Source organism: Thunnus thynnus, chromosome 4, assembly GCF_963924715.1.
Source record: "Thunnus thynnus chromosome 4, fThuThy2.1, whole genome shotgun sequence".
Classification (NCBI taxonomy): domain Eukaryota; kingdom Metazoa; phylum Chordata; class Actinopteri; order Scombriformes; family Scombridae; genus Thunnus; species Thunnus thynnus.
In genome coordinates, this window is record NC_089520.1 from 34,523,347 (window position 1) to 34,535,593 (window position 12,247).

Below are 12,247 nucleotides of genomic sequence, written 5' to 3' on the forward strand. Positions count from 1 at the left end.
GAGGATGTCAAATTAGGCCACAATGTCTATCCAAATGCAATGCTTATAGATACACACACACACAAACACACCACATAAAGTCAGGATTTCCAGAGTCGGTGTTATGAGAGGGCTGATCTAATTCAATCCCTCCTCCACAGGATTACATTTGTCTGTTACGAAAATGTCAAATTAAATTTCATCCTCTCTTGATACAGAGGTCACTTTGATGGAAGAGGACGGCCCTGGTCAGTTTCAGATGCATGGCACCAGCTTTGGCAGATGAAAGCTTTTATTCAGTATAGTCATCAAAGAAAAAATAAATCACTTCTCTAAAAATAAAAATAAAAAAAAGAATTGGACAGCCTGTTCTTCTGTACACACAACAATGAAAACAAGGAGGAGAATGTCAAGTTTATTGCGTTAATAGTGACTGGTTCACCGTGTTCCTCTCTGCCTCTCAGCCTAAGTAAACTTTTCCCCTCAGAATAAGAAAAAATACCTTAATATAAAACAGCACAGGGGGGAAGAATGAAATATATGTGTGCAAATGTCATTCTTATACAATATAAGGCCATTCATATTCTTCCAAGACATTGTTTGTGACATGTGTGCTTTTCAGTAACACCCTGTGACTAAAACATACAATTACACACACTGGCACATGGGAGGGAGTTGTGTAACTGCTAACTGGTTCAGAATGTTGGCCACAGCGGTTTCACTGGAGAAAGTGCTGGGTAATTCCCTGACTAATGTGTACCTCAGTGGTAGTTGTTGAGAGAGGGAAGAGGATTTGTTTATATTTCACTCTGAAATTGTAGTGAAGGTGGGCCACACAACCTGAAACAAAGACCACCTCCACTTACATCATATGACTTTACAAAATAAAGTCTTAACCTTCAGAGTAAAGAGCAACGTTATGATTTTACACAGCAATTGCCATATATTAAATGAGCCAAGATATGTCCAGATCTCTGTGCCTTATCACCTCTGCAAAACATCTGAGAGAAACTCTGTAGCCATGACAACAAAGTATCTGAGAACTAATGTGTGGAAGCATTTTGGATTTTATAATTCCATTCAAGTTAATTCTACATCATAGTTTAGGATTCTGCTACATGTGTTGTGTTCAAATTCATTTGAATGAATTAAGTGTTAGTGCTCATTCGTTTGCACTTGTTTAGTGACAGCCCTAATAAGAAACAAGGGGATTCGATCTGTTGAACTCACCTCTGGCAGGTTGGCACAGTTGGATTTTACTTCATATTCGATGTAGGCTGCCTCCACTCCTGTCTCTTTACCCATCTGTGTGTAGCACAGGTCTCTGGTGGAGTTAATCCTACGGTCCACATCTTCCAGGTTAAACATGCAGAGGGCCGAGTCCTCACTGGGACGAGTTGATGAAGCCAAACGAGTGGAAAAGACACCAAGAAGAATCTCTGAACCTTGACTCACTACTCCATCCTTGGAGAGTCCGAGCTGGACAGCTTGCAGGAGGTTGTAAATTTTTCCTGTCCTGGAACGACATGTCAAGGGCACTTCCACGTACGAGTAATAGGCTTGGTCATCCAAACATACACGGGAGATGTAGGTGCGGTACTCGCGTGATTGTGACTTTAGGTCCCGCCTGTAGAAGAGGAAGTATACATGCTGACGGTGGGCAAATGAGGCTACAAAATGATGGTCATACTCAGACAGACGGCCAGCCACGGCCAACTTAGCAGTTTCCTCATAAGAAAAGACAGGTTCCTGGGCGAGGTTTCTTGTGGAGATGGGTGGGTGGCTGCTAGTGTAGCCTCGCCCAACGAACAGCACTGGCTGCCTGTCAGGATGAGACCGAACTACAAGCCCAACGGTACTAACATTAGGGTGGTTGGCTGCTACATATTGGGTATCCACTGGCCTCTCGGTGGAGAAAAGTACTGTATCCACAGAGTCCAGGCTACGTTTCTGGCAGATTCCTTGGTTGACACTCCCACAGGTAATAAGTTCCATGGAGTAAGGGTCGACCAGCAAGAGCTTGTTGTGATTACTGGTTACCCTTGCCTGAGGGCAGTTGCTCTCGGTTACAGGAGGCAAGCACTCCCGGCTGTCTGTGACAGGTCCGGTGTCGTCCTGGAGTTCAGGTTGGAGGAACTGATCCAACTGGAACAGGTGATCTCTGGCCCCGACGTAGACCCGACCCACGCTGGGGTCCGGGTGCAGGGCCATGTGCTCAAATAGAGTGTCATTCCGGATAAAGGTGGGGTAAAGGCTGGAGGGGGAGGAGTCTTTTCCTTGGACAACACCACTGGGTAATGAGGCAAAAGGCCAGCCGATGGCTAGCAGCAGGAGAGACAGCAGTGTTTGGACTGCTGACACTGAAAGACGACGTACCATCCCCGGAGGCATGGCAGCAGAGCTGAGGGAAGGACGACAGGACAGGTTGTTAGAAAGAATACTACAAACCTCCAAACAGACAAATTACTTCATTAATCACCATATAATCACACATTTAGTCTCAGACACCCACATGGATACTTTTGTGTGTGTGTGTGTGTGTGTGTAGTGACCTGACCAGGCTAACTTAAGGTGGGCTGACTTAAGGTGAACCAGCAATTCTCATTTTAGTGTCAATCTACAAAATGTTTTTGAGACATTGGCTCCTCACCATTTGTTTCCCGTGGTGTTTTACAGAGGCATGTCACCTCTTGACCTCCCAGCAGCTCAGGTTTAAAAACACATCCTTCTGGACACGACCTGAAACACAGAGGAAAGAGAGGACACATCAGTATACTCTACTGATACTAAGACACCCAGTGTGAGTTAGTAGGACAGCAAAAGCATAGATGACAAAACTCCCCCCAAAGGACTGTGGGCCAACCACAAGCCTGCTTGTTTGCTACAAACACAGACTCTGAAGTTGGAGCACCTTGTGTTTTTGGCATCACTGCAGTCCACTATAAGCCGTGGGAAGCTCATTCCCATTGAAATTCCTGTCAGACCTATGTCTGACCGGCTACATCCGTTTTCGTGTGTAAAAAGCCCTCAGCAGAGGCCAAGTCAAGTAGTGTCAGTCCAAGAGGGCTTTGAGTGCCACACACACTCTGTCCCAGTATACAATCCTCCCTCATTGCTAGGATACAAGGTACAAAACCCTTTGGTTTGAGAGTCCCTGCCAGAAAAAACAAGCTGCTGTGAAGTAAAAGAGGATGGCATGAGAACCTTAAGAGGGGTAGAGTTCCCCTGTTTGGGCACCCAAGTCTGTGGTTTGACACTTTCTTTGTGAAATACTGTAATGTCTCCTCCAGTTATGATTGCTAAATTACACCTAATCCTCCTATTTCACTCTATATACAGTACACTCTCCTCTCTCCTGCTCATTATCTCCCTCTTCTTTCTATCCTCTCCTCCTCCATCGCCTCCCAACACTCCATCACTGGAACACAAGCAGGATTATCTCTTACAAGTTCAGGCGGATCTCCAGTGAGCTTATCCAAAGGGGAGGTTGGGAAAAAGACAGAGACAGGCTGAAAAAGACACTATTCAGCCCGCTGAACAGACCAATCCTCACCCAGTGTACACACACACAGACACACACACACCTCTTTCCCTGCCACACTAGGAGCATTAGAAAGCTTGCTTTGTTGGTGGCAAGCTCCTGTATGTGGGAATGAGGGTAAAGGCCTGGCAAGAGGCCAAAGATGGAAAGAAAGGCAACGAAAAGAATCTATTTACTAGAGCACAATCATTATTATCATTGTTATCTATACAATTACAACCCAATCTGAATTAAATCTAAAACTCCTCATGAGACCCTTCCTTGCAGATGTTTGTGTTTCCACTAGAAGGCATGCTCATACCTACAGTTCCAGTACAAGCAGAGGCACAGAGGTCAAGCAGACTGATTGATGTCTCAGTGACCGAACCCAAAATCATCCGATCTAAAGCAAATGACTTTCTCCTTTGACCCCTGGAGGTGGGGGAAACATGTTTTCATTACTTGGTCAAAAGCTACAGCTCTGTGACTGGAAGTGAACTTTGTAGTCAGCGTGTCACGTCTCCCCAGTGGAAGAAGCTTTACAGCCCTGTGCATATAATCCTGAGAAAGCACCGGTTCAGAGCCTAAAGGGGCAAAGACAGGAATGACTGGCATGTTAACTCATAGAAGCGCTAGTTCAACAAATACAGCGCTTCTCCTGTTTCCTCCTCTAGCAGACAGTTTCTGCAAGCAGGATATATAACACTCCATCATGGGTTGCTATATAAAATTTGAGCACAGGGTGGTCTTCTCCAATAATTCAACATTTGCAGGATGTCGTTACTTATCCAAGAGTAACAGGCCAGTTGGGTCCTCATCTATCTTAATTCACTTTTTGCTGAAAGCTGCACATCAAACAGCCAAAAACTATAGTAAACTGGGCTGCCATCACTCCAGGCCCATCTCATTTGGAAGAGGTTTCCCTTTCCTGCAGTGAATAATCCAATCAGACTCAACTTCATTCAGAGTTTGAGACACATGAGAACAGGAGAATGGACTCCTGATTCAATTCTCTCACGTTAAAAATCACATTTCGCCTCAGAGTGGAAGTCTCTTCTTTTTTTTTTTGGCGACTTCAGCGAGCCAAAAGGTATCAATTTGATGAGAGAGGAGAGGAGGAAATGTGTAGCAGTAATTGCTTTATCTAAATGTTCCCTTACTTTTAGGTAATGGACTAAATCTTGTTCCAGCGCTGTCTGCAGAATCAGTAACTTAACACAGTTCATATGATAGAATATACAGTAGGTACTCCTATAAAATACACAGGACTGATAAAACATGTGGTAAATTACTAGATAGCAAGAAAAGCCTCTGTTAGCTGGGTCTAAAGCTGTGCATGTGTGTGTGTGTGTGTGTGTTGTGGCTGGTTGGGTGTTGGGTTGTGGTGTTGGAACTGTTTTGGTGATGGGTGGGGCGGCGCTGAATCATCTGGACATTCTCACAGAGGACCTGATGTCAAAAAGAAGGTGAATACATACATCAGTAATAGTCCAGGTGTTTGATAGAGTTCAGCTGACAGCTAACAACCCTCTCAGTCATTCAAATGACTCACCAATTTACCTTGAAGGAGGCAGGGCCAGGGCAAACTGATGGATCATGGTAGCATGGCTTCAACTGAGCTTTGAAAGTGAACTAGGATTACCAGGATTATTGAGGCCATTACTGACATGGCTATGTAAAAATTATAAATAAATAAATCTGAGAGAAATTTCCCAGCCTATATTCTTTGATGAGCTAAAATCAGCAGACAATAAAGAGCTGATGTCGTGACTCATAGTGATGAATCTACAGAGAATCATCAGTGACTCTGCAGCTCAGCTTTACAAAGCTTTATATCGACTTTCAGCTCATTGTTTAGCTGTCCGGCTACAACTTTACTGTTTTGGTTAACTCTCAGAGCTCTCATAGTGTTGTTTTCGGCTACAGGAGGCAGCTGTTTTCAAAGAAATCCCTAAAAAGCCACTGATCACTACCTGCTCAGCATCAAACAGCAAACAGACACAGTTAGCTTTAGACTAGCTGGTGAACATAGTGGAGCATTTAGCAGCTAAAGAGTTGGTGGAGAGCAAAAACAGAGCTAAAAGAGAGTGAATATTGGACTTACATTCACCAGGTGGACAGAAACACGACTCCACATGAAAGATAATGTTGCTCTGTAACTGCTGGATGTGGAAATAAGCAACTGTTTGCTAACAAGTTCAATATATAAACTTAAAAAGTGATGTGACAATGTTGTGCTCACTATTTGTTTTCGCTGCCCCCAAGTGGCCAAATAATTAAAATAAAAAATCCTCAATGAGAGATGGCATTGAGTTACAGAACTAGAGGACCAGCAGCTATAGAAGTAACATCAGCACCTCAGCTCTATATATTGCCCATGCATTGGTCAGGCTCTAGTTGTGATACGTTAAGCTGCCATGGCTAAATTACACTGTTTTCATCATGTGTCTGGGTGATGTTGATGGTGCTCCAGTGGAATTATGGGCGACTTTATTAACAAAGGAGAGATTAACTAACTTGTACTAACGTCTTGTTAAGATGACATGTAGCAGTGGAGCCTGTAGAAGACAGACAGGACCAGCAGGGTAGAATCCTCACAGGACAAACCAAAGTCTACCCACCATAACATGGACTAGACTGGAGCCTGAGCTGGGGCCAAAAGACTCCACAACAAAACGGAGCATTCCTGAGAGGCACATTCAATTGAGCCATCATCCGCTTCATTGAGTCCAGCCTTTCATTCATTTGATATTCAGCTATCCTACATTCTGGAGGAGACAGAGAGGGACAACAGCGGGGAGGGGGGGGACAGAGCATATTTGAAGCGAAAAAGCTTACAGAGTGACATAAGCAGACAGAAATGGGGTTACAGGAAGACAATGGTGAAAGGAGAAGACGGGGGGAGAGCCAGAGAGGAGGGGAAACAGCGAGGGAAATCGCCAGAAACAAGTGCTCGCAAGCCTCAGTGCTCACTGAGAACTGATGGAATGTGACTAATGATAATAAGAGAGAGAGAGAGAGAGAGAGACAGAGAGAGAGAGAGAGAGAGAGAGAGAGAGAGAGAGAGAGAGAGAGAGAGAGAGAGAGAGAGAGAGAGAGAGAGAGAGACAGACAGAGAGAGAGAAAGAGAGAGAGAGAGAGAGAGAGGATGAGGTGGCCATTAATTACAGTGCCTACCCATAATGCCCCATTCAACACCCACTCATTCACAGAATGAGGGGGAGGGGAACTAAAGCAAGTTTCTAATTAGTGACATGATTGTGAGCGTAAACACACAAATGTGCATGAGCGCACACACACACACGCCTATAATGAGAAGTCCTCCTCTGTACACTTAAAACAAATAAACTCCAAAATGCCCACACACACACACGCACACACATACACACACACACATAGAGGACTCAGCGAGGCCTTGAGTGAGGGCAGCCATCTGCAATCAGTCATAGCCTTTACATCAACAAACAGTGTTTACAAAGGATGCTTCAGTGTCTGCGAGAGCCCACGGCGCTCAATTACACAAACACTAGCCGTCAACATTTTCCTCCTCCTGCTTCTCCACAGCACAACTGCTACTGCTGTGATATACGAGCTGTGTAAACCACCAGCGCTACCTTGTAACACTTAGAGGGACTTACTGTCTTTGAATCCAGAGGCAGGATGAAACAGACCACAGAAGAAGAAAAAAAGACCAGCTGAATGTACCAATACCTGATGAGAGTTTAGAGCAGATCTTTCATCAAATGATTGATCATACCGAACATCAGGTTTTACAAGTTGAGAACACGTTCATTCTAACACAGGGGTCTCTTCAGGATGATGTAACACTATAGGCGGATGACCCTAAATACTACTATTCCCATGAGCTTCAGCCATCATTGAATCCGGTTTCATCGAATGAAGACAGAACTTCCGGGTTTTGTTCCAGAAGTAGGAAAGCCACTGACATTTGCAGTAATGCAAATAAGAGAGACTGCACTGAGTTACATAAGCTAGTGGGACAGCTTACAGACAGGACCAATCAAAATGTAGAAAATTCACAATGTTTCAAAGCTGGAACTGTGAACAAAACAATTCATCAAAAATGTACCCAGAATCTGAATGCACTAACTTAATCTGCTGAAAGTTTTATTAGTTTTATTCAAAGCAGAATCTTTATGCTGCATTCAGGCAATGCTGGTTGAATGGGAAAAACCTCCTGTTATTTCAAATTGGAAGCATTCAAGCATTACTGCCAGCTGCTTACCCTCTTTGCTAGTCTTACAGTCACATCATAGAAATTGTATTACATATTTCTAGCTGATTGTTAACAAGTGAAACCAGATAGAAAACAATGACACTCAGCATATTCACATATACGGTTTAAATAGGACTCTCTCATGTTACTGGATGTCATTCAAACGCACCACGGTGCCACAATTTAACCGGACTCTTCGGTTTATCAGTGACACTTGTAACATTTCAGTCTCACCATTTCATTCTGATTTGTAACACATTAGTAACACATTACTTGAAGACCATAGCAATCAATCTTCTTCTTCTCAGACATGGCAGACAGTGAGTGGTGTAGCGCTGTCTGTCGTCTGCTACCGTTTCTCCCACCCAGCTGGTAGCTCTTTATAAGAACTATTAATAACAGACTCAACCATAACATCAAGGCTGGCCGCATCGCTTGGCTTTCTGCATATCATCAACATTGCTTCCGAAGATGTTCTAGCTACACACTGGACCTGGGCAGCTGTTTATGTTTATGTTGAGTGGGATATTTCCATTTCTTATATGGTATTAACACTAAATCCAAGTGTGAAAATGAAACCAGACTGCTGGCACGTATGCACACGGACAGTAAATCACAAAACTGTTGTGTTTTATGGGACAGATTTTCCGTCTTTACTTTTAAAATACTGACTGTTTTTCACTCTCTTAATATGAATGCGCAGGAGTAGCAGTGGTAACTATACTGTGTCAAAACTTCAGTTGGTGCATTCCCTCTCAGTCGCTGCATTAGTCTGCCCGCTGGCGCTGGAGCTGGACAGCCCGGCTGGCTGGCTGACAAAAAGTTATTTATAGAGAAACCCCCAACAATTGCCGCCCATCTAAAAGAACACATTCCTCCTCGGCTGATGAACTTCACAGGGAGAGAGGACGAGGACAAGGAGGAGGAGGAGGAGTGGAATCATCGCCCTGTGCTCTCTTCCGGAAAAACTCTTTCCAGAAATTAAGACATAAAAGTTTCCATGATCAAGCCCTTTTAAGGGATGAAGTCCTGTCCCTCAGTGGCATGACAGCAGGCTTTTCTGGACATGTTTCAGTGGTCAGAGGAGAGCCACTTGTCGCTGCAGAGGAGCTGGGTGGGTAAAGGAAGTTCCCATGGTTGTTAAACTTTATGGCCCTGGAGAAATCACCCTGGGGTGACAGAGGATGAGGCTGGATATAAGAGAGGGCGGATATCCGGGTCTCTGGGATCACCTCTACGTTTGGGTGGAGCTCAATGGCTTTGACCGAACGTGTGCATGCGTTTCCTACTTCCTCCCCACGAATCAATGTAGCTCTGTATGTAAAGGCTGCTATTCAGTGAGCTGAGGTCAACCATGAGGACAATTCCTGCATGATGTGAGATTTTCTTTAAACGTTTCATTCTTTTCATGTTGACTGTGACAGTTCTTTTTTTTATTATTTTGGCATTATGAAAGACACTGACTGACTAAGGTCTCAGGGTCACACAGTTTCATTCAAAACGGCACAAAAGATAAGACTGGAGACTTTTAATTCAGTCAGTAAATATAGTTGGTTTTTTTCATCTTCCTCTTCAAAATTTAACTACAACAACTACAACCAATTACAGTTTAAACTAGTGCCTTCTGTTTTATAGGTAGCAGTGTCAAAATACTCATTTGGAAAACAAGGAAGTAGAAATAAATCAGACGGATAGGAAATGAGCAACGACTCAAATCAAGCTGCTGTAGGCCTTTGAGTAATGTCAGCGTGATGAAGGGGCATGTCTGTGGAGGAATTAGATGTTAAGGGGCATAAATGAGAGCAAGTAGCGAGTCATCAGGGCTATCATAAACAAACAGCCACAGCTGCCAGACAGGAAGCTATAAAAGTCTTTAGAGTTTATCTGGATCGTAACTCAGATGCAGACAGGTGCGGCTGGCAGCACACACATCATAAAGCATCTACACTGGCACATGCAATAACTTCTGAATGCACTCAAGCGGAGAAGTTATAATGCTTCAGGGTAAGTTGTATCTCATGTCTTCCACTCTGGTATTATTTGGTTTTGAGAGAAAGTATTTGTGGTGCCTTCATATACTGTATACCCCTATAGAACCCAGAAATATCAAAACAGGTCAGGGAGACACTAGACTGGGTGGTTTTTAATCCTGTCTCTGGTGTTTCCTCATAGCAAATTGATGAGATTTATGATAGCATTTCCCCAATTCCTCAGTTTTTATAGAGCGCTGTTATTATTGAGCCCTTTATTGAATAAAGTCTGATTGATTGATTGAAATGACTTGGTGGAAATCTGGTTGAGCAGCTTTTAAGTATTGTTGTCTCCTTTTTCTCTTCAGTTTTTATGGCTGAAAGCTACTTATGTGTTCTTGCCACAACAAGACCCAGTTTAACACTGAACTTTGCTGGGAAAAAAAACAACATTTTATTGTCTCAAGCCATAAAATCTGATTAAAAACATCCCTTTATTCCTTTTTTTTTTTTTTTTTTTTAAATGAGGCTTTCATTCGGTTTCTTAGTTGTCTGGTCCACAAAATGTCAGAAAATGGTGAAACATGTCCATCACTGTTTCCCAAAGGCCAAGGTGAGGTCTTCAAATGTCTTGTTTTGTCCACAACAGTCCACAACCCAAAGATATTCTGTTTACTGTAATAGAAGATAATAATCACATTTGACAAGCTGGAATTGGAGAATTTGACCTTTATTTCCTTAAAAAATTGACTCAAAACAATTAATTATCAAAATAGTTGACGATTAATTTAATAGTTGATTAATTGCCTGATCGTTTCAGCTCTAAGGTTAATATTATACATATATACATAAGACTAATATGTTTGGATGTGTTTCTATGTGTTCAGTGTTGTGAGTGCTGGTCATAGCAGCAGGTGCATGTCGTACACGTGTGGGTACCACAGTGTGTTAGGTTAAGTATAGAGTTGTGTGTGTGTGTGAGAGACAGAGAGAGAGAGAGAGAGAGAGAGAGCAAGCTGAGTCCCAGTGTATAATTGCATTGTTTAAGGCAGTCACTGTGGATGGCCAATGGGACCCTCACACTGACAGGCAATAGAAGGGTGTGGACACAGAGAGAGAGACCTATACACACACATTATCATTACCAACTTAACACACTGAGACACACCCTTTAACTGTACTTAGCTGCTTAACGGTCTGAGTGATTCAACGGGACAGACCAACCATCACTCCACCAGACGCAGGAAGAGACCCTTGACCAGGTCGACAGAGAGGGGGTTATTAGGCTCAAGGTGTGGCTTTGCTTTCGTGAGTGAACCATAAAAGTCAGAAGAGGAAGAGTAGAATGATTAGGTAATAGAGATGGGGACACACATGCATCGCATCAATACCAGTGAAATAAACCTCCAGCAGGAGGCACTGAGCATGTTACCAGCTTTCAGGACTCAGTCATGGAATAAAAAGCAGTGAAGTCATTATAGTGAATAGCTCCGCTGTTCCACCAGGAGCTCCAGCAGGCAGGGCAGCAGTTATCCTGAGGCAAATTACCAAAACACAACCTTTGACACTGGTGTGCTCTGTCCCACGAGCTCTGGCCCTGCCCACTGCACATCCACAGCCAGTTATGGACACAAGCATGTGGCTACAGGCCTCGTTGGGCCCGGTGGGTTTCCAGCCTTTCAGCCATCTTGTGCCCACAGGCTGTGTGTTTAGAGTGGACACTGAGTACTAGTTGGTTGGTGCACTCTCAGCTCAGCAGCTCTGTGTTGTTTTTGTTTCCATTCTTCTGTTCATTGTCTATCAGTGGAATTATGTACTGTATATATTGTAAGATGTCCTCACCACTAGAGGACCCCAAGCCTGATCTTGATAAAACATTTGATTCACTGAAACAATATAAATTCCTGGTGAAAATTGGTTAAAATGATTTACTCCTCTGGGTATTTTTTTGGAAAAAACTACAACAACAGGCCTTACAGATATTATAAGGTTCATTTCAGCCACATACTGTATATAAAATCAATCCCTGACATATTACCCTCTGTGCATGGCCATTCAGGGGAACAACACACATCTTAGCCCACAGTGGCCAGTTAGCAAACACAGTGAAAAGATAAAATAAATTATCGTTTTGACTTTATGGCTCTTAGAAGCAAACAGAAGCTACAGCCTGTGTGTCTCTGCTCCACTGGACTGTGATATCAGCTGTAATCATGCTCATATAAACAGTACGAAGTCACTGTCTAGCACTAATATGCTGGGAAGGGGGGAAAAAGTGTGTGTGTGTGTGTGTGTGTGTGTGTGTGTGCGCGTGTTGGTGCACATTTGTGTTTTCATGAGGCAATGTCTTCACAGGCAAATTATAGCTTGTGTTTTTACATGCTGATTATGGCAGGGAGAACTATGCACACATTATCAGAAGGAATGCAGAAACTCCTCTGACAGAGAGGAAAAGTAGGAAGGACAAGAGCTATTTTTTCCTGTCCACTCATTTTCATCAGCAAGTTAGGCAGCACAGCAGTAATGGGCCTACAGGCAGCT

At 43.4% G+C, this 12,247-nt stretch overlaps 1 protein-coding gene across 3 annotated transcripts in view; it reads right to left on the reverse strand.

The window, feature by feature from the left end:
• plxnb1b (plexin b1b) overlaps positions 1–12,247 on the reverse strand; it is a 116,610-nt gene that overhangs the window by 39,949 nt on the left and 64,414 nt on the right. For all 3 annotated transcript variants that reach the window (XM_067588448.1, XM_067588446.1, XM_067588447.1), the window contains 2 exons: positions 2,630–2,718; positions 1,210–2,380 (listed from right to left, as the gene is read on the reverse strand). In XM_067588448.1, coding sequence (XP_067444549.1) covers positions 1,210–2,370 — 1,161 coding nt within the window. In that variant the 5' untranslated portion in view covers positions 2,371–2,380; positions 2,630–2,718. The remainder of the gene's footprint in view (positions 1–1,209; positions 2,381–2,629; positions 2,719–12,247) is intronic.